Source organism: Lissotriton vulgaris, chromosome 9 (assembly GCF_964263255.1).
Source record: "Lissotriton vulgaris chromosome 9, aLisVul1.2, whole genome shotgun sequence".
Classification (NCBI taxonomy): Eukaryota; Metazoa; Chordata; class Amphibia; order Caudata; family Salamandridae; genus Lissotriton; species Lissotriton vulgaris.
Window position 1 is genome coordinate 1,127,352,343 of NC_141697.1, and position 27,784 is coordinate 1,127,380,126.

General features: G+C 46.8%; 1 protein-coding gene across 2 annotated transcripts in view; it reads right to left on the reverse strand.

Annotated features, from left to right (window-relative positions):
* Window positions 1-263: 263 nt before the first annotated feature.
* CACNA1D (calcium voltage-gated channel subunit alpha1 D) overlaps window positions 264-27,784 on the reverse strand; it is a 1,282,477-nt gene continuing 1,254,956 nt past the window's right edge. For both annotated transcript variants that reach the window (XM_086939145.1, XM_086939146.1), the window contains 2 exons: window positions 23,191-23,511; window positions 264-1,662 (listed from right to left, as the gene is read on the reverse strand). In XM_086939145.1, coding sequence (XP_086795271.1) covers window positions 1,369-1,662; window positions 23,191-23,511 — 615 coding nt within the window. In that variant the 3' untranslated portion in view covers window positions 264-1,368. The remainder of the gene's footprint in view (window positions 1,663-23,190; window positions 23,512-27,784) is intronic.

The following is a 27,784-nucleotide window of genomic DNA, read 5'->3' on the forward strand; positions in this document are numbered from 1 at the left end:
TGCTACAGTTTTTGCCCACGACAAAGACAAGTACTTTATCACCATTCTGATTTATATCTTTTTACACTGTAGATATGCAGAAGCAACAAGGAAGTAACACAACATTTCAGAAACATGTACTTTTGTGTAGGGTTATTGTAGTGTTCTGTCCGGTGCAAACTGTATGATGTTTACACTAGATGAGTTTATAAATGCCACCCACATAAATATCATATTCAATATTTAAACATTTGAAACCACAACAAATAGTAAGACTAGACTAATTTAAATGTAATCGCACATTTTATTCAAATGATTTTAGTTAACTCTTTTTTGCAGTTGAAATGGCAAATTTGCATATCTCATCAAGATATACTGTAGTGATTTGAGACATCTTACAAAATGGGTTGGATTATTCAATTGAAATCTCGGTTTCAAACAGAGATTAGTTGGCGCTCTTCCGACTTGATACTAAAGCGCAAATTGGTCAAAAATATCTATACCTCAAATCATCTTGTGAATGCGCATTTCAACCTAAATCCATAAATATTGCTCTTGTTCAAGTACAGTACCATAATTACAAAATATAGAACATCTCTTTACAAAATATTGTATAATACAGATCATTTACATCAGACCTATTATGTGAATTTAACTATCTAATTCAAAGCTTACCTGGCTACAAGCATTGTTAAAAATGCAATTACTCCAGTGTATTTTGCCCTTACCGATAGTCACAAAACAGACTATCTCGTTGATATTCATTATGTAAACTGGTATTACGAATGTCAGAAATAGTTTGTACTTTCTGTTACAGTTAGTTTCTGGATGTGGCATTTGACTTAAGATTTTTTGAAGAGCTGAGACTACTTGCCTGGCCAAAAATTAAAATAACTAAGAACAGATATGCTGAACACAATAAATATGTTGATATCTGACTGATGACGGAGTTAACAACATGGTCTTTTTGATTGTCATCACCCATTAAAAGTGTCAATCCTCTTCCTCAATGCCGCCCAAGCATCCTTGACCTGTTATGGAAAACCACCTTCTCCATTATAAAGCGCACTAAAAAGATACTTGAAAGACAGGCACCATATTGCACCTCTGAATGCTTCTTTGGTTCTCTGCGTTAAACATGGTCAGCATCCCTCTGGTTAACTCTAGCCAGTTCTGTTGGAGGATACTTTAAGTCTGCAGCAAAGAGCATAATGCAGCTCGCTGTCATCAACCTGCAGACTTTTGCTGATCCACTTCTCTAGCTCCTTGGAGAGGTGACCTCATCCTTACCAAACCCCGATTCGCCTTTCATTCATGTGCCTGGCATCTACTGGCAGTGAGGCACTTCAGTTATGTGTAATAAATCATAGCTGTAATTATTCCTAAATGCTATAATGCTGTAATGCATATCATTTCATCAGCTAAATCTTCTTCGTATTTCACAGGCTCAGGTTCTTCGTCGCTATAACCTGGACCAAAGTCTTGAAGTTCCAAATCTTGCCTATTTAAAATGGGAAACATGTCCCCGCTTGTCCCGTTTTGAATTGTTCCATTGAGAAGATTGCTAGCTGCACTTTCCATCTCATCAATAGTCATGTCACAAGCATCAGCAATTTCGTGCTTCGTTGCAGAAACAAATTTTGGATCCTTCGCGTACCGTCCTAATCCTTCCGATATTAATACCTGAAAAATACAAGTTAGAATAAGGATGAGGTCTCATAGATTAGACTGCTTAGATGACTACATTAAGCATTATCTCAAAATCAGAACATGCTTTTTAAAGAAGATGGTGGCATAATAGAAAAGTGGGTAAATATGCAATGGGAAATCTAGAAACCCATACTGTCTTAGTAATGTCACAAAAATATATCAAGCCTTGCCAATATAGGTGCAGCCACAGTTTTTAGAGTTTTTAAATGTAATACTCATAAGAGATGATATGTGAAAGCCAACAATGGGAAGCACTGTGCATGTCAATTGACACTTAGGGCCCGATTCACAGAACTAACTTAAGACAAAATCCTAAACTTACTACTTTTGGTATTCACAGAAGTTAGGATTTTGTCTTAAGTTTGACATAAGACAGACTTAAGACAAAATCCTAACTTAAGTCTGTCTTAAGCCTGTCTTAAGACAAACTTAGGACAAAATCCTAACTTCTGTGAATACCAAAAGTAGTACGTTTAGGATTTTGTCTTAAGTTAGTTCTGTGAATCGAGCCCCTAATTCTGCTTTGTCTGCAATACCAACCACCATGAGAATGCAGTCCTTTCCTGACTGAGATTTGATTCTCTACCACCACCATCTCTACCAATCGTGCCTTTGATTCACTCATAGCCCTACCAGGTGACATGGCTTAGTCACTAAGTGAGACATTGTCCAAATCGCCACCACCAATGCTTCACATTCTGCTCTCCAAATGCATCTAATTGGCACTGTAAACAAGACAAACTGCTGCTTTGACATAAAGGCCATAAAAAAGACTGCAATATCAGTGTCCGCTTCATCTTGCCACTACTGTCAATACATATAATTAAATTTAAATGCAAATGTCTAGCCTTTTCATAGAGCTCTAAAAAGTAGCAGGTAGACAGTGTCTTCTGGCCCAATGACAGACCAAAGGATGCTCACTTGGCTGGGAGCGATGCACCACTTTGGCGGATGGGGGATTAGTATGCTAGTACTACTTATAGCATGGAATGTCAAGCACCAGTGACACTGTTACCTGGCAGCATGCATGGCTGGACGGACTAATGTTGGACCACAGGTGAGAAAAACTTTCGTTCTCAACTGGCTGGACCACAGTTTTTAGGTTGAGACTACAAAGAGCTTGCGCTGTTATGTGATCTGTTGTCTGTACTTTGTGGGTTCTGACTCCTCCCACGCTTTGGATTGGCTTTTTTGTATGTCATTTAAAAACAGTAGCCTGCAAATGGCTAATGGTGGGTGCATGTCCCAACTTTTTTGCGAAGGTCACTCCCATGGAGTATTGCCGCGGGTACAAGCAGCGATGCAAACGCTGTCCCTACTTGCAGTTTGGTTCATTATTACTGCAGTTGAATGGACTCGCTGGAAATTTGCACACATGAGAATAAGGTTTGCTCTGATGGAGCGTGCACATTACAGTGCCTCTGGGGCACAAGCAGGAACCCACTAGTTTTAGGACTAGTGTCTAATGTCAACTGGAATTAAACATACATATTTCTTTCCGAAAACACTGGAAATATATTTTCTCATTGCTACAAGCGTCTTAATATGCCCAAATGCAGCAAGGTGTGTTTCTTTAATCATGGTTAAATAAAGCACTAACTTATATAACAATATTACCACATTCATCCCAGATGCCGATCAGATCCAGTGCGTGAACTGTCTGGATGACACGACAACAAAGAAGGACGTGACGTTAAGATAATGTACTTCCTGTCAGTCGAAACCCGGAAGCAGGTGCCTGGTGCTGGCAGTGGCACAATCGTAGAGAGTGACACCTCTGCTATGGAGCCATGAGCGCCACAAATACAGGAAGCACCAGGTTACCATTGCAGTCGCATTGCCGCAGAAACAGATACAAACTTCTGCCTATCCCTGCGTTTCTATGGAAGCTTTAAACTTGCAAGATTTGAGCACATAAACTGATGTCAATGTGCACTGACTGGTAGGAAATACTGCTCTTACTATCAATCTGTCTTATGTCGGTCTATTTATTTTTTTGCTTGTATGTTTGGGTTGCTAGACCCGCTATTCACTGGTAGTTATTTTGGTCTGTTATATTAGTTCCTGTCCTTAGCTAGTGTTTTTATATTACATGTTATTTTATTCACTGTTCTTTTAACTTATAATTTCATAAAAGCTGCTCGACAGTAACTGAGAACTTTGGGCTCCGTACTGTTCTAATTTGTCTCAGGCCTACTCATTCTTTCTTCACATTCTATTTCTTTTGCAGATTTATATAGCGCAAACTGGACCCTAAGGTTTTGGGGCGCTTTACATGAGCAGCAGTTACGTTACACAAGGACACATTCATTTTGTGGTAGGCACTGGGATTTGTTCAGAATCATAAGATGTTGAGCTGACGCGGAGGCTCAAACCTAGTTCCCCAGCTCCAAAGTAGGCGGCTCTAGCCGTGAGGCCACATCCTCTCTCATCTGTATAGGCTCCTTCCACAGATTTGCCTCGCGACCTTGACTCCCCGGTCACCCTCTGTTTGGCTGGGCCATGTATTAACGTTTGCAGCGAGAATGCACTCTGGACACGTTGCTGGACAAACAAATCTGGGCCCTTCTCTGACTCGACTGGGGACAGGGTCAAGAATGCTGATGATCACGCCATCCAGGTGAGCAGGGAAACCGTGATTACTCGTCGGTTTTCCAGTAGAAACAACCTTGATTCTGAATGTTTAGCTTCTTACAATTTGATTTCTGATTTCCTCGTTCCTGCTACTCCATATCACACTATTCATTCAATTTCCTCTGATGGCTACCCCTCTCCTTCTTCTCTACAGACAGCACTCTGCCAACACACTGAACACTTTCCTGTTAAAGAACCAAGACTCAAATCTGTGAATCACTTCGATGTTACAGGCCCATGTCACTCCTTTGACAAGGACTCTAGCCCACCCTACACCACGGTGCACTCGCTGTAAAGCCCATTCTTTAGTCAAGCATAGTACTGATATTCACAACTTCATTTTAGATCATTATAGGGACCTAGCTTTTATCACAGAAATCTGATTTAAAGATTATTCGGTCCCTGAAATCTCTTTGGCGGCCCCCATAGTTTACCAGATTACCCATCTAGACTGACCATTCTTCCCCAGAGAAAGAGTACCAGTGATAAGTCTTTAACTTTAGCTACCGTTACTCTTGGGCAGATCAGCTAGCCCCAGCATCTTCATCAAACCCCTAGGTCAGATCACAAGCTGAATTTATGATTACTCTGCCCTCTTCCCCTAACATGATGCCCCCATGTCATCATGTTCATTCAGATCAGTCTTGGAACAAGATTGACTTCCAGTGTCTGGAATCCATTCGTAGTCTGTATTACATTGGACCTATAACATTTTCACTTTTTTGGTTTTCAGTAAGTTTCAGATTTCTTTTTGTACAGATAAATAATAGGTTATAAGCTACGTTAATGGTAACTTTAACAGACTATTTACAGTGAATTTTTGTGTGTTTTTTTTTAAACTCAATACCTACCTCTCCAATATTTTGTATTCCTCGATACCCAACACTCCAAACAGTACAGTATGAAATAACAGTTCAAATTCCCTCTTAAAATCACAATGCAGCATAATACAAGAAATGCGTGTGTATAACATTAACAATCCTAAAATCTCAATGTACAATCAAGCGGAAAAGTGAAGCGCCCAGGAGGTGCTGTGTTTGAATTACAACCCACCCTGTTACTACGGAGGTGCTGTATTCAAATTGCAATTAAAAAACATCCTGTTACTAAGGATGTGCTGTATTTAAATTACAACACATCCTATTACTAAGGAGGTGCTGTATTTGAATTACAGCCCATCCTGTTACTACGGAGGTGATGCATTCGAATTACAAACCATCCTGTTACTAAGGAGGTGCTGCATTTGAGTTACAGCCCATCCTGTAACTAAGGAGGTGCTGTAGTTGAATTCCAACACATCCTGTTACTACGGAGGTGAAGCATTCGAATTACAAACCATCCTGTTAATATGCAGGTTCTGTATTTAAATTGCGACCCATCCTATACCTACAGAGGTGCTCTATTCGAATTACAGACCACCCTGTTACTATGGAGCTGCTTTATTCGAATTACAACCCATCCTGTTCCTACTTGAGCATTAGCCCCATATGCAACACTTTTTCTGTGTTCCAAACTTGGCACAAATATGCCTCCCGAAATGAATCCATCATGCATACACCAGTGATTGTGTGCCTGACGCACAAGTTACTTACCTTCGGTAACAATATATCTGTAAGAAACAGTAGTTAGTGTTAGATTCCTTACCTTAGAATATCCCCAGGCATCAGACTGGACCCGGGAAGTTTTGCGTAGCAGTACCCCTGCGCGTCGGTAGGCGTCTTCTGCGGCTCCGCGTCCGTCGTCTGCGTCGTGATCGCCGGGCTGACGTCGTCGGAGCCCTCGCGCGCTGACGTCCGTTCTTGTACATAGCTTTCCGCGCCAGGAACGCAGAGCCATGTCAGAGATCGACACTGGTGCCATGAAACTAGGGCCCTCAAAGGGAGATACCTTAACCCTAGCTATTCATTCGCAGAACGGGGCGGATGCGTGAGGCGGTCAGGAATCTAACACTAACTACTGTTTCTTACAGATATATCGTTACCGAAGGTAAGTAACTTGTGCATCTGAAAGGAACAGGTTAGTGTTAGATGCCTTACCTTAGAATAGATACCCCAGCAATACCAGCCCCGGTGGTGGGTCTGCGAACCAAGATCACACCAGAAAGTCCTGGAGAGCGGAATGGCCGAAAAAGCCATCTCTCCGGACTTGGCTGTCCAGGCAGTAGTGTCTACCAAACGTAGGCAGCGAGGCCCACGTAGCTGCCTGACAGATGTCCTGCAATGGGGACTTCCCGACCCAGGGCAGTAGTAGCCGCTGTGGCCCGAGTGGAATGGGCCCTCCGCCCAACAGGTGGCTCCTTTTTCACCAAGGAGTAACAGACCTTGATGCACAACACGACCCACCGAGAGATGGTCCGCTTGTGCACCGCCCGTCCCTTCTTAGCGCCCACGTAACCAACAAAGAGCTGGTCGTCCACCCGGAACTGTCGTGTGCCGTCTAGATAGAAAGAGAGCGCACATTTTGGGTCCTGACAGTGGAGCCTCTCTTCCTCTTTCGAGGGATGCGGAGGCGGAAAGAAGGTGGGTAAGGTGATGGACTGCCCGATATGAAAGGCCGTAACCACCATGGGCAGGAAAGAAGGACGAGTCCTCAAGACAACTTTGTCCGGATGGACAGAGAGGAAAGGAGGTTTAGGAGATAGAGCCTGGAGCTTACTCACTTTCCTGGCAGAGGTGATGGTAACCAGGAATGCAGTCTTAAGAGTCAGTAGACGAAGAGGGCAATTGTGAAGTGGCTCGAAAGGAGCGCACATCAAAAAGGTTAGAACAAGGTTCAAGTCCCACTGAGGCATCACGAAAGGAACAGGAGGGAACATATGTGTGATGCCTTTCAAGAATCTATTTACAACCGGGGACTTGAAAAGAGAAGGCTGATCAGGAAGCCTCAAGAAGGCTGAAATGGCAGAGAGGTAACCTTTGATAGTGCCCAAGGCAGAGCCCTGCTGGGCAAGAGAAAGAAGAAAGAGGAGAACCTCTGAATGGGGGGCAGAGAGTGGATCCACAGCCTTTGCTGTGCACCATGCCACAAATGTGTTCCACCTGCAGGCGTATACCGATTTTGTGGAGGGATGCCTGGCTGCCAGAATCACATCACAGACTTCAGGAGGCAAGTCAAATGGCCTCAACTGTCACGGCTCAATCTCCATGCATGTAGGTGGAGACTGGACAGGTTTGGGTGGAGGACCGTCCCCTGCTGCTGCGACAGAAGGTCCTCCTGAAGAGGCAGACAAATCGGGGGACCGACTGACATGCTGAGTAGCTCGGGATACCAGTATCTTCGTGCCCAGTCCGGAGCCACAAGGATGACTTGGGCCCGGTCTCGCCTGATCTTCAGCACTCTGGGCAGAAGTGGTATAGGCAGAAAGGCGTACAACAGACCGCTGCTCCACTTCCGACAAAAAGCGTCTCCGAGCGAGTGCCGCATTGGAAATTCCAAAGCACATAACTGATGGCATTGCTCGTTCTCTTCTGTGGCGAATAGATCTAACCAAGGCTCTCCCCACTGCTGAAAGAGACCTTGCGCCACGTCCGAGTTCAGATGCCATTCGTGATCCATCATGCACCGTCAGCTGAGTTCGTCTGCCCTGGCGTTCAGGGAAACTGCCAGGTGTTGAACCCCCCAGGGTGATGCCCTGGTGTTCCAGCCATGTCCAGAGGCACAGAGCCTCCTGACAAAGGGTCCACGACCCCACCCCGCCCTATTTGTTGCAGTACCACATGGCGGTGGTGTTGTCCGTGAACACCTGCACTACACTTCCCCGGACAGAGGGAAGGAATGCCTTCAGTGCAAGCCTGATTGCCCGCAGCTCCAGAAGGTTGATGTGGAGCCGGGACTCTCCCGGAGACTAGAGGCCTCTAATGTCCGCCTCTCCTATGTGTCCCCCCATCCCAGGAGGGACATATCCGTCACTACTATGTGCTCCGGTTGGGGTAGGGAGAGGGATATGCCGCTGACCCAATCGCGGTCCGTGAGCCACCACTGCAACTGTCTCGCAGTGCCCTCCGAGATCAGGACGTGGTCGGATAGGTTGCCCTGATGCTGTGCCCACTGAAACTTAAAGTCCCACTGCAGAGCCCGCATCCGCCACCTGGCGTGACGTACCCGTAGGATGCAGGAGGCCATCAGCCCCAGGAGCCACAGCGTCAACCAGACCGAGACCCAGGATAAAGGCTGAAGGATTGGAATCAGAGCCTGAATATCCCGAACCCGCTGTTCGGGAGGATAAACCCGAAACTGCGCCGAGTACAGAACGGCTCCAATGAAGAGGAGCTTCTGAGAGGGGCACAGGTGTGACTTTGGCACATTGTTGGAGAACCCCAGCAGGTGCAGGAGGTCGGCCGTAGTCTGGAGGTGGGAGACGACTGTCTGGGGCGAGCCCACCGTCAACAACCAGTTGTCGAGATAGGGGAAGACTGAAAGCCCCTGATCTGCGCAGATGAGCTGCGACCACCGCCATCACTTTCGTGAACATCCGTGGGGCGCTGGTAAGGCCGAAGGGGAGCACGGTAAACATAAAGTGCTCGTGGCCTACCGTGAACCGCAGGTAGTGCCGGTGGGCCGGCAGGACGGAGTTGTGGAAATAAGCGCCCTGCAAGTCCAACGCCACCATCCAGTCTCCAGGGTCTAGGGCAGCTAAGACCTGAGCCAATGTCAGCATCTTGAACTTTTCCTTCCAGAGGATGCTGTTGACGTTCCGGAGGTCCAAGATAGGGCGTAGACCTCCTTTGCCCTTCATGGGGACCAGAAAGTAGTGGGAATAACAACCACACCCTACTTCTGGCCCAAGAACGCGCTTTAGGCCCCCTTGGCCAAGAGGGCAGTAACTTCCTCTTGCAGAAGTTGCACGTGGTCCCCCGGCACGCGCTGGTACTGCGGTGGCATGGCTGGAGGAGTCGCCTTAAAGGGGAGGGAGTAGCCCCTTCGGACGATTTGCAGCACCCACCTGTCCGATGTGATGGTATGCCAGTGGAGTAGGTGATGGCGAACCCTGCCTCCTACTGGCGTCGAATGGGCCTGAAAGGACGGACTAGGAAGGCTTTGAGGCAGATGCTGCGGGGGTGGATGTGGACTGACCTTGCCGTTGCCCCCCGGCACCGCCATGGCGGTTACCGCGTCCGCGTTGAGGTTGGTTCTGCAGCCTGTGGCCAGCTGGACGTGTGGGGGCGCCCCTTCCTTGGCCACGAAAGGGACGAAAAGCGGAAGTTTGCTGGCGTTGGCCGAGGCCCAAGGACTTGGTCGTAGCCCTAGAGTCCTTGAAACGCTCCAGCGCACTGTCCGCCTTGTCGCCAAAGAGGCGACGGCCATAAAAAAAAAAAAGGTCCATAAGGGTGGCCTGGACATCCCCCGAAAAGGTGGCGGACTTCAGCCAGGCGTGGCGGCGAACCGCCACTGACGTTGCAATCGCCCTACCCAGTGAGTCCGTGGTATCAAGTCTACATCGTAAAGAATAGCGTGCTGCATCCCGCCCTTCCGCTAGGGTTTGGGTAAGCTTTGCCTGGACCTCCACCGGGCACTGCGGCAGCACTTCCACAACCATATCCCACAGAGAGTGGGTGTAACGGCCCGAAAGGCAGGCGGTGTTGATAGACCGCAGCCCCAAACGCAGTGAGAAGAACAGTTTCTTCCCAAACTGATCGTACCTTTTGGATTCCCGATCCGGAAGAGCGGTCGGGAATGCGGTCTGGGATGTAGAGGCCTGGATCACCAGGCTCTCGGGGGTGGGGTAAATAGACAGGAAGTGGGGTTACCCGAAGCCGGGCAGTGGCGTCGGGCCACGTTCTGGACCAGGTGCCCACCAGAAGGTTGGAGAGGGCTTCGTTAAACGGCAGGAGAGGCTCCGAGGAGCTTGCCTACGGTTTGAGCACCTCAGTGAGGAGGTTAGTCCTCACAGCCGCGACAGGGAGCAAAGGCCTTGGCTGCACTCGTCAACACCACGCTGTAAGCAGCCCCCTCCTCCGTAGCGACGGTAGGAGGGGAGACAAATCCAGTGTCGAGCGAAGTGTCCAGACCACTGGCCACCCCTAGCTCGTCTGCCCAGTCCTGGCTCAACTGGCACTGCAGTGCCAGAGGGTCCTCAGACCCCTCCCAGTCCTCTATCTCCTGATAGTCCGGGCAAAATGATGAAGCCGGGTCGTCGGTGAATGGCTCACCCATGGGCGTTGAAGGTGGCGCCGGTCCGACACCGGACCCAGACCTGGGCTGGAACCGGGGACGACGTCGTCTGGAGACGGCGTTGTGGCCGACACCTCGGGGTTGGTGACAGCGGAGGAGTCGTAAGGTCGACTGGCGACAACGCGGATCCAGCTTGGATCCTGCAGGATCCTGCGGCGTCGGGACTGAAGTCGACGACGGCACCAGGGCCAAAGCACCCCACGGCGCCGGGGCCGGAGCCGACGGCCCGCTAGGACTCCCAGACGGACCCGCGGGGCCACGAGGAAGTCACTTATCTCCTCCGGCGTCGCATTCAGCCCAGGGACCAGCGGGTGTGGAGCTGGATGCTGCGCTTGCGGCTCCGGGGGAGCGGCGTGGGCGGTGCCACCCTAACCCCCGGCCGCGTCGTGCGAGCGTCGGGGGGGTCAGAAGAGCGATGACGTCTCCGACTTCTTTTTCGAGTGCCTCGACTTACCTGAGGACTTGGAGCCCGACGAGTGGTGGGGGGACTCGTCGAGCGGCGATGACTACGGCCCCACGACTGGTCCCTCGACCTCATCCTAGATCGGGACCTCGAGCGGCATGGGCCGACTGCCGGAGGCGCTTACGGGACCGCTCCCGCCTAGCCTTCGAGGACAAGGCCCAGCAGTCGGGGTACGACTTGTCATCGTGATCGGCCCAGAGGCAGTAAAGGCACCGACGGTGGGGGTCGGTCACCGACATCAGTCGGTGACAGTGGTCACACAGCTTGAAACCGGCTTGAAACCGGGCATCCCTACCTGCACCGGAGTCGAAGGTCGACTCGATAAGATCTAAAACAGATCAAAAAGTTAGTCAAAAATTGACTAGGAGTACTGCTCTTCCTGGATCTGCGTTTGCTAGCGCAGAAAAAATAACTGACGTCAGCGCGCGAGGGCGGCGTTTAAGTGCTCAGAAAACGTCATCCCGGCGATCACGACGCCAACGACTGACACGGAGCTGCAGACGACCCCTACCGACGCGCAGGGGCACTGCTAAGCAAAACTTTCTGGGTCCAGTCTGATGCCTGGGGATATTCTAAGGTAAGGAATCTAACACTAACCTGTTTCTTTCAGATATGCCCTTTTGGCCTCTCAGATGCCATCATCATGTGACTATCGCGACCAGTCACCGACACAGCGCAATGTGTAAGAAGTGACAGCTTTGGTGTGGCAGTTATAAGCTCACATGAACTGTTTACATGCTGCAGTGCTTCAAAACTTGTCAACCCTCCCCTGACCCCCCTCACATTACCCAGGATAATTTTGCTGTATGGTTGAATAATTGTGAGGTCCCAAAGACGAGACCGGTGGCATTGCAAATGCTTTTTTCACATTGGCTGCCAAGTTCTTTGGGTACCATGTTCCAATGCCAGTGAAACAAGTTGCTCTGGGCACCTTGTGGTAATGGCAGCAATTCTCTTTCTTTACGCACCTCAAAGCTTGGCAGTAGCTGGGAAAACGTGATATATAATTAGGAGGTGACCTGCCTCCTCACTACAAAGTCTAGGTTAAAACTGAATTGCTCCCAACTTTGGCAGAGTAGGGAAATGGGGCAAAGGGATATCAACTTAGAATTTATTTGCACAGGATTGAGCATTATGTTAAAGTTGAGATATAAACGGTATTCTTTAGCGTTAGACCTGGCACCATTGGCGTGGGTCTCCCTTTTGTCTTCTCTGTGGTTGTTGGTGTTAGGTGCTCTGGGCGCTGTGCCACTGCCATTCAGTGCCACAGCGCAAATGCTCCCTATTGTAAATTGACTTTATTACATTCTATAATCCTAATTGACCCAAGGAACCTGATAGGAAAGCCAAATTTAGTATGCCTGAGCTCAGAATATTAAAGTGCAACTGGTAGTGAAGATTATATCTATATTCTGTGGTTGAAAGTACCACTTTTAGAAAGTGGGTATTTTCTTGCCTAAGCCTTCTAGTGTGCTCTGCTGTTATGTGTATTGGCTGTCTGGTTTTGGAGGGACAGGGCAGGCTGAGCCCGACCTGGATTGAATAGAGAGATCTGCAGTTGGAGTATGGGGAGGAGTGATCCTTTGATCTGAGCAGGGCTGTGCCTGGCAAGGTGAATGATGACTCCACCTCCCACTGTGCATCTGATAGCAGACCCCCTCTCCCTGAAAGGCAGGATGCCGCCTTGTAAACAAAGTGCTCCAAGACGACATCAAACTGGTTCTGGCTGGGTTCAGTGATTTGTGACTTTTTGAGGACAAAGACTTTTGGGGTATAAAGATCTGTGCTAATACCCCTCCACAGTGTGTTACTTCTGGATGTTAAGACGAACCCCTGTCTGTGCAACTAGAGGGAAAGGACTTTGAAGCTTTCATCGCTAGTGTGGGCCACTGCAGCTAAGGAGCTGTTTCCGCTGAGAGCCCACATTTGCCTGTGTTACCAAAGTCATCGTTATCGCTATTGTGGGCAGCCGCAGCTGAGGAGCTCTTGCTGCTGAGTGCCCGCATTTGCCATAGTACGAAAATCATCGCTATCGCTATTGTGGGCTGCCGCAGCTGAGGAGCTGTTGCCGCTGAGAGCCCGCATTTGCCTGTGTTACCAAAGTCATCGCTATCGCTATTTGTGGGCCGCCGCAGCTGAGGAGCTGTTATCGTTGAGGGCCCGCATTTGCCGTCCTACGAGAATCATCGCTATCGCTATTGTGGGCCGCTGCAGCGGAGGAGCTGTGCCGCTGAGTGCCTGCATTTGCCATCCTACGAGAATCCTCACAATCGCTATTGTGGGCCAGTGCCGCTGAGGAGCTGTGCCGCTGTGTGCCCGCACTAGTCACCACTTCGATGATCTTGTTATCACCTGCGTGTGCCGCTGGGTGCCCACTTTTAAGCCTCGTCCCGGGATTACAGCTACAGCCGGGAACTGTGGCCGCTGCGAGTCTACCTGTCATCACCGCGGCTTCCTTGTGAGGCTGCGTGCCGTGCCCCTTTAAATCTCAGGTACATTGTGCATCACTGGGTCGTGTGAACCTCAGTCTCGAACATTGGGGCATATTACCAACAACTAGCGATAATTTTTGTCTCTAACTTGTTTAGAGACAAAAATTATCGCCGCACATCGGCGATTTTTATCGCAGATAAACCTTGCTATTAGCAAAGTTTATCGCAAATGCGATAAAAAACGGCCGCAATGCATGAATATCGCTGAAAAGTCAGCGATATTCATGCATTATCGAGCAAATGCTCTTAGCCATGTTATCCACCTCCCATTGGATAACATGGCTAAGAACTGCTCAGGGCAGGTGTTAGCTTTTGGAGATATTCGCGCTTAGCGCGAATATCTCCAAAAGTTGGTAATAGGAGATAGCGATGTTATGGACTGTTTCCAGTCGCTAACATCTTGGCACGCCCACTTTGCATGTCATTAGTGATAAATATCACTGACATGCAAAGCGGGGCCCAAGATGGTCGCTATCTCCTGTTAGCTGTCACTAACTGGTGTTAGCGACAGCTTGGTAATAGGGAGATCATTTTATCTCCGCTTTCTTGGCTTTTAAAGCCAAAAAAGCGGACATAAACCCCCTTGATAATATGCCCCTAAGTTTGTTCCATATGCTTTTTTTTTGAGCGCTTTTAAGCTTTGTGTTCAGTCTATATGAAGATAACTATTTTGCTATATCTACTTGTGGTGTCTGTTTGTAGCGTCCTTCCTGCGTTATTGTGTATGGTCATAAATGCTTCACACACTGCCTCTGAGATAGGCCTGTCTGCTCGTGCTACATTACCACAGGGTTGAGCAGGGGTTATCAAAGGGTGTAGCCCCCTTACTCTGATTTAGGAAGAAGGATCCATATTTGGTCCTTGGCGCCAGCCGCTGCCAACTAGAGATCCCCATTTCTAAAATGTAGGTTACACAGTCAACAACATAGTCACCACCTTACAATTTAAGCATGCTCATCGTGACATTGAATTACAGTGCGACTCAGGGACATGTACACTCCTTTTAGTTCAGTAATGCACATTGGCCTTTTGAGTTAAAGAAAGGACGTAGATGTAACAGTGTCAATCTAGAATTCTTTTCTATAACCGAGGTTATAAAGAAACATATTTACAGCATGCTTTTGATTTATGTACTCCCATCTGCACTTCTCTCTCCCAGCATCTTAGTGAGATCTGGCAATGTGCTGGATAAAACCACAAACTGTATTTTTATAAAAATAAGCAAGCTTTTTAGTAAACATAGGCAAATATTGTAGTCCAATAATACTCTCTCTCACCCTGTGGGTGTACGACAACTCTATTATTGGTTGCCATATGATGCACGTCTATCACACTTTCAAGAATAGCGTCAGTAGAAGGATAAAGTTCTTATGGGTATGGCGGCGGAAGAATTGTGTTGTCCTGCAATGGTATCTGCTGGTCATGCATTTCTACATGTAAAGTGTCTGTTAATGCTGTGACTACCGCATGTCCTGGCCTCGGGTAGAGTGTTTCCAATAACACAGCTGTGAGACCCCCCCCCCCCCATCCAATGGGTGTTCTATATAGTGACAGCAACGATTTGATATGAACCTAAACATGCAAGCACAATGGATTAGAAATGGGCGTCTGAGATGCATGTGATGTCACTGAACAGAAAAGGAAACTGCCTGTAGGTTAAAGGTGCGGTGAGAGGTTCCAGCCAGTTAAGAGGCAAAGTGTATGGTGGTGCCTGTGGGGACCTGTGTGGAGAAAGGCTGGTCCACGCAGATAAGGATGTATGATTGTAGCCGTAGCCCATTCAGGACACTTACATTGAGTGACATCTATTTAGGTAATAGTGACATTCGTTAATTACAGTGCTTAGAAAAAGCAGAATTGCTGTACGACGCACTATATAAAAGAAATGTATTAATGTTATTGCTAATATTTGTGTTACTATGATTATTATTATGTTGGTAGATGTGTCACATAACACAGTGACAAAATTATGTTGGCTTTCAAATAGTCACAAGGGCAGGTGTATGCCTTCTTGTCCCTGTAGCTGGTTTAATGTTTCCAGTACAGCTTTGGCTTCAGTTAACATGGTCGCATTTACCAACCTTGCGGAAGGGCCACTGGTAGTTTGGTGCTGAAAGACCGGTGCTCAATGTAGACTCAGGTCATGTTCATTTGAGCGGTAAACTTTAGAAAAAAAACAACAGTCCCTTGACAGAGGTGCAGTGAAAGGGCAATGAGGAATCAATGTCAATCTTAATTTTAGAGTTTAGTTAATAAAAACATAACAATATAAATACAAACAGTATTGAGAAACGACAGCCATCCAGTATACAAAAATTGCTGAAAAATCCATATTTTACCATCCATTCAAAAATATTTCTCAAATTCCGGGTGCGCTCCATGAAGAAAGGTGGAGTAAACGTTAGTTTTAGTGAATTGAAAGTGTGTGAACAAGAAGAGGGGTTAAAACAGTGCTGCGTGTTTAAAGTGCGTGGTGTAAGAAGTTGACATAATTTACAAAGAGGAATCTGATGTAAGATCACACATCCATCGGAAAGAACGCTACTAAAGGTAAGTAAATATTTCTTCTAATGGATATTCCTTCCCACAAGTTCCTCTTATCATGAACCACTTCTTAGCATTACATAGGAGGCAGCTAATCCTTGTTAACTAGTGAACATAGAATTCTGAAAGGTTGTCCAGTAAAACTCTGACTCTGCCTTGCTTCCGAAGGGGCGGTAGATGAAAGTCTGAGAAGATGACCAAGTAGCAGCTTGACAGGTGTTAATGACGACGACATTCTACTAAGATGTTTACAAGAAGCGTTCTGCTCCTTGTGTCGGTTCTGATACCATTGGAGGATCCTTGTTTGCCAGCACATGGACTACGCTGATGAACAGTGTTTTCTGTCATGAAATTGTTTGCTTCCAAACAGCTTTTCACACTAGACCCTATCAGGTCCAGATTGGATAATGGGCCTCCAGTTGTTGAAGGGTATGGGAATGGCAATAAAAAGATGAAAGCGAGATCATCTGCATACGATGAAGCTCACCTACAACATTTGGCAAGAAGGATGCTCAATCTGGGTAGAAAGTTGTATAAATATAAGACACAGACAATGGGAGAATGTAACAGCAAAGCTGATTGGGTATTACATTTTTTTCACATTTGTTTAGAGGTTTTAAAGAGACAAAACGTCTTTGTGTCTTTATTTTCCAAAGGCATTCTTCGTTTCCCAGATTCCTGCCTTTTGTGATCTTAAACTGCTTCATGCACTTCGTGAATGTACCCAAGACCTTTATGTGATATATGCTTATAGATCACTGGAATATCCCCTCCTTTAATTTATTACCCTTTTTCCTTAAAAGAGAGCAGTAAAGGCGCAGTGAGTCACTCATTTCAACTCTGGACATGCTGTCTGTCCTTTCTCCCTATTTCCTGTATTGGTCTTTTTCTAACGTTTTCTGTAATATAAGTGATTATTCGATTAACACTGTCATCAAGCTGCTTCAATCTCGCTGACTTTGGCACATCATCATATCCTATCCTATTTAAGTTACTTAAAACTGAACCTGAACCTCACCTTAAAAACTATTTGAATAGCTTGAAGGCTGATAATGAATGGTCTCATCAAAAGGAAAGAGAGTGAATTGTTGCTCAATAAATGCCCTTTGTTTCCGACTTTCCACTTTCTTTCTAAGGTACATGCATTCATTTGATCGAGCACCAGGAACCCACATACTCTTATCTACTTAATGAAACATTTTAATATGACTGCATTTTTTTTCTTACATTGGGTGTATTTGTCCCGTATAAACGCATTTAGCTATCAGTAGGAATTGTAGCACTTAAATACTTGCCCGCCTCTTCCTTCGAACATGCTTAAATGCTACTAAAGACACCATAATAATTGTTGCATTTTTAATTGAATGTTTTATTTGCAGATTCAGGGCATTATCATGGATTCATGCTCTGCCCCCTTTTGTGCACATCTGACCATGGACCATTGGGAAAGGCCCCTTGTGTGGGAGGAAAGATATGAGAAATGTCATGAACTTGCAGTGCTCTGGATAGTCTATATCAGTGCTTCTTAAAATGAAAATGGGATAAGGTCACAATACAGGTCTCTTCAATACAAAAGCGTAAACAGATGTGATCATAACCACCCTCCAAGTTGAATGCATTAAATCAATCCTCATTCCTTCGTTTTGAGAAATTCATGGAATAATGACATTTGGGATACTTTTATTTTCAGGCATTTGTAATCTTCTTCGCAATGCACTATCGGAGCAATCGGCTTTGGGGCAATTTCCAGCACAGTCAGAAAAGGAATATTGTTTTAGCCCACTGGAGGGTTATTGAACTTACTTGAATATGTTGCATAGAGATGGCAGACCCACTGGGGGTATATTGCATTGTGTGGGACTACCTTTAACAGCATGGATGCAGTAGCGTATTCAGGTGGAGGCCCACGGGGGCGGTACTCTTTTCAAAAGATATGTAGGTGTCTACAATCCTGCTGCCTCACTGTGCATTGCCTGTGATCAAGCTTTGCCCAGAACGCGTTCGGCTGTATGAATTTAATTCCAGTGGAAGTTCCTGCTAGTGATGTGTTTCCAATAACGAAGCAAACCTTATGGGATTGCGTCTTCGTCGAGGGCAACTCTTTCTTTATGCTTATTCATTTTGGTGTAAAATATGTGTAGTTCTGCATAGCACTGCAACCAAGAGGCCATGACTAAATAAACAAATGGTTGATTCCCCTTCTGTTAGAATTCATAAATCCTTTTTGGCAGGGCTCATGGTCTTTGCAGCAGACAGTCCATGTGTCCTCAGATGGGCTCTTTTCTCTCATGAGGAAGCATGTCATTAGTTAGCATGCTGAACAGCAAGGTCATGGTTTCCTCTTTAAATCACCTTTACTATACAAGAGTCTTTAGCCTGGCTCGCCACGAGGGCTGAAGGGAAGGGCAGACATGTTTCTCCAACAGGATTCATAGTTAAAAGTATTTTCATTGGTACAAGATAAAAGTCCGGCATTTAGTGAGATTTGGCGGGAATAATGTAATAATTGAAGTGATCTGCTGGACACGTTCTAATGTTCCAATATATGCCCTATGCAACCAGCCCGGGGCTGGACTGTTCCGATGAGGCACAGGGTCAGACTGATTTGCATATAGCCATGTCTGAACTGGAGTGGCAGAGTGGGCTAAAGAACGGTGATGGATTAAACCCAGATCTTTTGACTGTGTGTGTGTGTTTAATTGATTCAGATGCTCCGTCCATCACCACCCCCTTTTGTAACGCAGGAGTTGTCCCAGGCGGAGGGGGATGGTCCCAGGATGAGGACTTCCGTCTTGTCTGAGTTCAGTTTCAGACGGCTGAGCTTCATCCATTCCGCGACGTCTTTCATTCCGTCTTGGAGGCTGGTTCTCGCTGTGGCGGGGTCGTTGGTGAGGGAGATGATCAGCTGGGTGTCGTCAGCGTAGGAGATGATGTTGAGGTTGTGTTGGCGTGAGATGGCTGTGAGGGGGCTCATGTAGACGTTGAAGAGGGTGGGGCTGAGCGAGGAACCTTGCGGAACGCCGCAGGTGACTTCGGTGGCCATGGAGCGGAACGGGGGGAGTCGGACTCTCTGGGTTCTTCCGGCGAGGAAAGAGATGATCCATTCCAGGGCTGATCCTTGGATACCGGTGTTGCTGAGGCGCTTTATCAGGGTGTGGTGGCATATGGTGTCGAAGGCTGCTGAGAGGTCCAGGAGGATGAGGGCAGCTGTTTCCCTGTTGTCGAGCAGGGACCTGATGTCGTCGTTAGCTGCGATGAGTGCGGTCTCGGTGCTGTGGTTTGCTCGGACACCGGACTGCGAGGGGTCGAGGGATCCGTTTGTCTTGAGGAAGGCGGAGAGTTGTTTGTTGACGGTCTTCTCGATGACCTTGGCAGGAAAAGGAAGGAGCGAGATGGGGCAGAAGTTCTTGAGGTCCGTGGGGTCCGCGGTGGGTTTCTTCAGGAGGGCGCTCAGCTCAGCATGTTTCCATCTCTCCGGGAAGGTGGCGGATGCGAAGGAGCTGTTAATGATGTCCCGGAATTGGGGTGCGATGATGGAGTCGGCTTTGTTAAAGATGTGGTGTGGGCAGGGGTCGGTTGGGGAGCCGGAGTGGATGGTGTTCATCGTGCGTGTGGTGTCTTTGGTGCTGACCAAGGTCCAGGTGCAGAGGGTGGTGGTGGGGGGCGTTGGTTCGGTGGTTGGGTGTGTGGTCTGTGCGCCGAGGCTGTTGTGTATGTCGGAGATCTTGCGGTGAAAGAATGAGGCAAGTGAGTCGTAGAGGTCTTGCGAGGGTGTTATGTCGTTGTTGCAGGCGCTGGGGTTGGAGAGCTCTTTTACGATGCTGAAGAGTTCTTTTCTGTTGTGGGTGTTGTTGTCCAGTCGTTCTCTGAATGATGTCCTTTTGGTGGTTTGGATCAGCTGGTGGTGTTTGCGGGTGGCGTTCTTGAGGGCTGCCATGTTTTCTATTGTCTGGTCATGGCGCCAGGCCTTCTCAAGGGTGCAGCAGTTTTTCTTGGAGTTTTTGAGGTCGTTGGTGAACTACGATGCTTTCTTGCTGCCGGGTCTGCTGGGAGGGTTCTTCAGTGGTGCGAGGTCGTCGGTGCAGTTGGTGAGCCACTGTGTGAGGTTGCGGGCTGCTTCGCTGGGGTCCGTTGTGTTGGCGGGGGGGTTCTGGCTGAGGGAGGTGGTGAGCTGGTCGGCGGTGATCTTGCTCCAGCTTCTGCGGGGAACCTGTTGTGGGTGGTGTTGGGTCGTGGTCCTCCTGAAGTTGAAGTGGACTCAGCTGTGATCTGTCCAGTGTAGTGCGGTGGAGTGGCTGAAGGAGATGTGCTTACTGGAGGAGAAGACGGGGTCAAGCTTGTGGCCGGCGTAGTGGGTGGGGTGTTCACCAGCTGCTTGAGTCCGAGGTTGGCGAGGTTGTCCAGCAGAGTGGCGGTGTTGCTGTCATTGTTGTTCTCCAGGTGGTAGTTGAGGTCTCCAAGGAGGATGTAGTCTGAGGAGGTTAGGGCGTGCGGGCTGACGAAGTCTGCGAATGCTTAGCTGAATTGTGTGCGTGGTCCAGGGGTCTGTAGATGAGAGTGCCTCTGAGGGTTGTCTTGGGATTGGTGTGTATCTGGAAGTAAAGGTGCTCAGCGGCGGTGAGGGTGTCGTCGGAGTTGGTCGTGATTCGGATGGTGTTTCTGTGGACGATGGCGATGCCTCCTCCGGTTTGGTTGATGCGGTCCCTCCGAGTGATCTTGTAGCCCTCCGGGATGGCTATGGCAATGTCGGGGGCCGAGGAAGCGTTCGTCCAGGTTTCCGTGAGGAAGGCGACGTCTGGTGATGTTGTGTCGAGGAGGTTCCAGAGTTCGACGGCATGCCTGTGGATGGAGCGGGTGTTGAGCAGGATGCACTTGAGGTGGTTGTTGCTGGTGCTTGGCTTGGGTGCGGTGCAGGTGCGGAGGCAGGTGATTTTGCAGGCTTGGCAGGTGAAGGGTCCGTGGGTGCGTTTCGGGGTTGCTTTGTAGCAGGCGGGGTTGCGGCCGGCGTTGAGTGCATGGAGGGTGGCGGCGTCGTAAGTCCGTCGGGTGGGTTGGCATCAGCGAGGGCGAGGGGTCCTGGCACTGGGTGTGGTCCAGGCGCGGACGGGCACAGAAGGGCTTGCCTTAGGCGCGCCCGCTGCGCGGCCGCCGTGCGGCCTCCATATGAGGCGAAGTGGGAGGGAGGATCCATCCCAAGCCCAAAGCTGTCCAACTTCAAACCCAAATTCAGCCCAACGTGGACCAGTATTAGCCCAAAACCAGCCCATAGTTCCATCCCACAAAATTTGCAAAAACAACCTTAAGGACACATTCTCACCATAATTCTAGTTGCTGTTTGATATGTGCATAGTGGGAGGAGTTTCAATGGGCACCTATGCAATTCTGCAATCATGCAAATTCTATTAATAATTACTGATTTTGAAGCTAGGTTCCCTCTATGACCTTGTAACTGGCACTTCTGTCACCAAAAATCTAAACCTGAACCTGGCACTGAGGAATGAACTTTACAAGAGCAGATTATAGCCCATCTTAATTAAGCCCATGTGTGAAAATGTTAAAACCCTTTAAGTAATATAGCTTCTAAAAAAGTATATGTAATTGATTTAGCAGGATTAAAACCACACATGATACACATCCAAACAAACAACCCCGGGGTTAAAGCAATTCCAGCATATCTGGTTTGGCAAGCTGGAAGGGTCATCACAGTATGACAAGAGATCCACTCCTAGTTAAAATGTAAGAAGGACAGCAGGAGATAGTCACTTACTCTGATGAGTCCCCTCCACTCAAAAGTCCTTCACCATGCCCACTTACTCTGGCACTAAATGTTATACAGGACCTATGCTGTTGCCTTTGTGTTGAAGCACAGACTAGACTTAAGCTCCCAGTGTTAGAAAGAAGTAGGTGAGTTTGTTTGGGGACCAAATGAAAGCAAGGCTTTTGGAACAGAAAGGAAAAAGACCCCTTTGCCAACACCTTTAGTAATACTCTCCCCCTACATCTCAACACCAATGCTCCCTCAAGTCTGCTGACACCATCATCACTCTCTTTTTCCCATCCCATTCTATTCCCCTTCCTAATTAAAGGGAAAACAAGGAGGGTCGAATATTTTTCACCACTGCGAACACAATTGTTTTTATGTTGAGATGTTCAGGGGTAATGCGGGCTGTGGAAAAAATGCAAATCTTGAACACCAGAGAGAGTGGCACCCGCACAAGGAGTTCCCCGTGGGTGAAGGTGGGACTGATTGTGTCTGCTGAGAAATCCGGGAGCTACTGCAAAAATTTGAATCCTGAAAGCCATAACTTTACTGAAACTGTAATCAGTGGCAAAGGAAACGAAAAGCTTGCTTTACTTTCTCTGCTCTGAACGAGTTTGGTGCCTTTCCACCTTACCTTTGTTTCCTTCTGTTCTGTGCATAACTCACTGAAAAAATGCCTTTTCCTGCTCAAAGTTTAACGTGCTGCTCCTTTGATCATTTCCTGGACATGTGCTCAGCTCGGAGGGAACATGGCTAACACTATATGCACATTCTGCACACCGAGCTTGCCAATTTCACCACCATCACTAATTTCCTGACTTGAATTTGGGCACGGGGGCTGCCATTAATTATAAAAAATTTACAGAGTCTTCTTGTGATGACCTTTAGTGACACACATTCACAACTTTACGCCTCACAACTTTACGCCTCACCACTTTCAAATGTCACCAGCCGCCACCGGTCATGCCACATGTAGCCAGGGCCAGACTGCAAGGTGCAATGGTGCCTGCATTGGCGCTAAGTAGCTATCTTTAGCGCTAGCGCAAACATTGGAGTGCGCTTTATTATTGTAAATTCAGCGCATCCCTGCGTTTTGGAACTGGCTGAGCAAGGTGCTGCCGAGGTTGGCGCAGTTCTGCCATTTTCTTGTAAATATGCCCCTAAATACCACAAGCAGTCATCACCCATCCCAAGGCAATGGGTGGAGCAAAAAAGACTTAACCCTAACTGCTGTATTATTTTTGATTAATATGCATGATGATGGTTCATTTTGCACCGAAGGGAAGAATTTTAAGTTTGAAGACTAATAGGCTGTGGCCTTAGAAACTCAATGAGCATCTTCTCAATTTTTTTGTGAGGGGATTATCTCGGGGGAAGAGTGACTCACGTGCATGGGTTATAAGTGCAGGTACACTTAAATTAACATGTTTACTTACCGCTTCTACCAAACTGTCAGCACTTCTTTGTTTCTCACTCTGCTTGTATGCAAAGTTAATTGGTACAGTTAAATTGGCGGGCTTAAATGTTCGGTATGAAATGTCGGTCTCGTCGGAGTACCAAGAGCATCTGTTCAGAGAGGACAGGCTGCCATCCATCTGCTCCTGTGACTCTGCCTTTTCTACTCGGATTAGCGGGGTGTAATAGGGGGTTCGGTCTCTGATGGTTGGAGTGGCTGGAGGGGTGGCCCAGGAGCGCGTTGAACGACTGGGTGAATGTTTTTGAACTTTGGTGGAATCCAGTCCTGCAACAGCCATAATCTGAAAATAAGGAAAAATAACAATATTTGTTTCAATCTGGAGAACTTTTATATATGTCAAGCAATGAACATTACAATATCGCTTCACTACTTTGAATTAAATGTAATAAGAATTGATTTGTTCCTGGAACAGAAAATGCTTTTTACTTTGCTCTGTAAGCTACACGAAAGAAACCTAGTAAGCTAGATTCCATCCTTTTTTAGGTCTTGCCTGAGCCAGCGCATGCGCTACTCTGGGCGAGACATTTAGTAGGGCTCTGAGAAATGCTTCTTGCCGGCGATCATCTGCTAGAACGCGCACAAGAGCGCGCTCGACGTGCACAACTGTCGCTGCTTCTTGCGCTCGTGAAAGCTTTCCCCGTGCTCTTTATAGTGTCCCTAGGGCACAAGCAGAGACCCACTGGAGTGCTTCTTTAGCAGAACGCACTCTGCGGTCCCCCAGGGGCACAATATCGCATCACTTTCAATTTCCATTATCTCCCTTCCACTTTCTAACCCGTTGTATTATTAATGACATTATCTGTCTTCGTGCATTCACTGGCAACATGAGCTCCTTCACACCAGACCTCTACTTTGTGTGCCTGTTTTCTTGTAGACAGAGGTCAAAGAAATGTGTATGTAGGTATATGTATCTACTTAAAAAGCAAATGATTTCTATTTATTTAATTACACCCGCATTATCATATTATTATGACTTTAACATTCCAATACATATCTTCCCACTGAAGTAATTCCTAAAGTCTTAAAAAACATGTTGCAATTCAGTACATCCACATGCTTCCTTCTGAGCTGGACCTCTAGTGACAGTGTGCGGTAGTGCAGCCCTGTCCCTCCAGTTCGGACTTCTAGTGACAGCGTGAGATAGTGCACCTGTGTACCCCTTGTCTTGCTGAGCATGTTAGTGTGTATGCCTGGCTGAGCTTGTGTCTTTTGTGTACTTTGTTGTCATCAGTTCCTTCATATGCTCTTTTTTCCTGTAACCTCTGTACGTCATTGCTGTTCGAGACAGCCGGCCAGCTAATAACCTCATGCATAGACATAGAACTACGAAGATAACCCCGGGGTGTGGCTGTGACAGTGCGAGTTCAGCGGCTTGCAGGATCCGTGCATTTTAAGAGGCTGGTGGGTGGCGCTGTATGAGGGACACCATCCTTTCCTGAGCACCAAGCAGAGGGGATTCTGGCCCTGGAACAAAGGCTGGGTGCATCGAAGCCTCCTCCTCAGTGATGGTAAGCGCTAGATACAAATACAATTTCTTGCAAGCGCCTACTTAGATAAGACTAGCAGCGTTCTGGAGCAATATTCAAATGGGAAGGGGTGTTGGTATTATTAACTAAGCATATTTACTTAGGGAAGAGGGTGTGACGTAAGGGCCAGAGCTACCGACTTTGGAGCGTGTCTGCTCAACATCTTGTGATTCTGGGCAGATCACTTAATGTCTCCCACCTACTAAATAATTTAATGTGTCCTCGTGTAATGTAACTGATGCTCATGTAAAACGCTGCAATACCTTTGGGTCCACTTCGCACTATATAAAAATGCAAATAATAATAATAACTTGAAATGTAAACCAATGACATCAGTCCACAAGTACACTAGTGCTTGGGGTTCTTTGTCCCCTTACGCACTACATGTGAGTTCTACACCCTTCCTCCTGTCCTTTTGCTTCTTGGAAAATCAGACCTCCCATGTCCCACTGTGCTTTTTTCTATAATGATTTAATTGGTGTAAAAAAAAGGTGAGGTGTGTTAGTGCAACAGCGCTCCCAGCTTCGTGGCACTTTAGGGCGACGATACCTGGTTCACGTTTCCTGATTTAAAATTCATGATTTCAGCACCCCATTACGAATATTGTACCAGCACCACTACTTCTTACACTGCCTCAGATGGATTGTAAAGCACAGTAGTCTAATATTTCCACAGGCACTGATGCACAAAGCTCCAAAATGTATTATAATTAATATTGAAAGGACATTACTGTGCAGCAGAGAACAGAAGGCACTCCCTCTGGCTGTGTCACCTCATTGCAACTGACTCACTTGGGTCTTAAAGAGCCGTAGTTTCTTTTTTTGTCATCATCAGAAAGAAGTATTCCTCGGAAACCACCGTTTAATATGAGTATTTTTGTTTATAATTTTTTTTTATTTACATTCAAACAAGACTAGAGTGCAGAGTGCGCACACCATGTGCAGGCCAACCAATGCTATATTACAGAAAATTGACTGTGGCGTTTCTGAAACAAGTGTTAGTGTGTCTGCCTAGTTTGAAGGAAATATATAACGAATATGGATTAACAATTCACTGATCTGTTATTTGAAAAGGAATAATTTTATAAAAATGGATATTTCGCTACCTTTTCTATTTCCTCAGAGCGGGGCCTCTATTGACCTGAGCGAGTGCCAGGCGAGGTGAGGCTTTTCCCCATAAATTCTTTGGGTGAGTTTCATCAATCCAATATCTGTTCTAAAATGAGATTAAATGCCAATATATTTGATGTTTATTGTATACATTGCTGTTTCTCATTTCTTTGCATGTTTGTCTCGTGTCTGTTGTTTATATTTTTCATACAGGTGAGAAAACATTGACCTACCACGTGAGATACGGTAGGCATCCACATAGTTTGTGGTTTTTCTGACAAGTGATTTTATAACTTGTCCAATATCTGTTGCAGTAGTATTTTGTATCATAGGTCCTGAAGAATGCCTTTACAGGCTGAAACATGTCGACCAGATCCATCTGATTGATAGTAATATTTGTTCAATACTATCCACATACTGTTGCTTTTAATATTACCTCTGTGATGACCCCTTTAACAAAGTATGTTGCCTTGGCATCACACTAGGTAATTTTAATTCACTTTTTGATTTCCTTTCACACTTCCTTCACTGCAACTTTTCCCATCTAGCCATGTCATATATATATCTTTTTTGTCACTGGAGGATCTGTTCCTAGGGCTCCTCACAATATCTATAGGTGAGAGACCTAGCAGATACCAGTTCTTTTACAAAAACTCCCAGATGACGACTTTCTGCCAAGTGGTAGGCTGATGGGAATATCTTTGTCTTGTTCTCACACGGCATATTTCCTTTCTATGCAGACACTTTACCACACATGCACCTTTTTCTGGAATTGGCACACAATATTGAGCCTACAGTAGACCTCCAGTATCCCTTGGGTTTTTGTCAATAGTTAGATTGGGGGATAGGATACTTTGTAGGTCTCTAATTCTGCTTCCCCTATAGACCCTCTCATACAGTTGTTTTTTGTCAGCTCCCAAAGCCCTCCATGAACGTTACACGCTTGGGATCCCTGGCACGGAGCCCGGCTGCATGAAGGCCTGGCTCGGCTCCAGAGACCCATACCCCTCCCCCGCCCCCAACCAGGGTAATCTTTACCTTCCAGACCACCTCGTAAGCTTCCTAAAGCCCTCGTGGGGGGTAGTAAGATGGCCCCCAACTCCATGGGTGGTCTACACGCTCCATCCCCCTCAAGGGCTGGGTTGCAATGTGTGTGTTTTCTTGAAGGGTGACATCAAAACTGATGATTGGATATCAAACAGCTGAATAAAAATGGTGGAACCGAGGACTATTTTTTTCAAGAACAAATTTGACATCTATTGTCCAAGCAACAGTTGATGTTGTTGCACCAAGGATATTGTGCTGCATAACTATATACTTATAAGGTCCCAAAAGCGAGACCTATTGGCTATGCCAATGCTTGTTGGTTGTGGTTGCACAATCAGAAGAGAGGATAAACCAGATGCAGTCTGATGTCGACCCTGAAGGGGCAGTCCAGCTGAAACTGATACAACACGCACTGTTTAAAGAGGGGAATGCCAGAAGCATTTCCCTCGTTTTAGCTTTGTCAACGCAGTGGAATTTGAGTGCATTAGCAGTGAAAGCACAACATTTCAAGTCTTGGTTGTAGTAATGGTAAATCATGTGAGATTAGGAGATAGTAGAAAACCATGGAAGGAAATATGTATTGGAAATATGAAGAGACTATGTGAACTCTTGGGAACACCACAAGAGAGGTGGGACATATAATGGGAAGAAATAAAAAACACTTTTCCTGCAACAGCTCAAAGCAAGGTCTCTGCATACGCTGTGGTCAAAAAGATTCTGAAATGTTATCTAGACAAACAAGCATTGGAAATGCAATAGGTCTCGCATTAGGAAAGTTTGAGCCATTGGTCTTATAAATGACTTTTTTTAATTTATGTGTTGTTTTTTAAAATATCTAAATTAATAGCTTTGTCATTTACAATGCCAATAG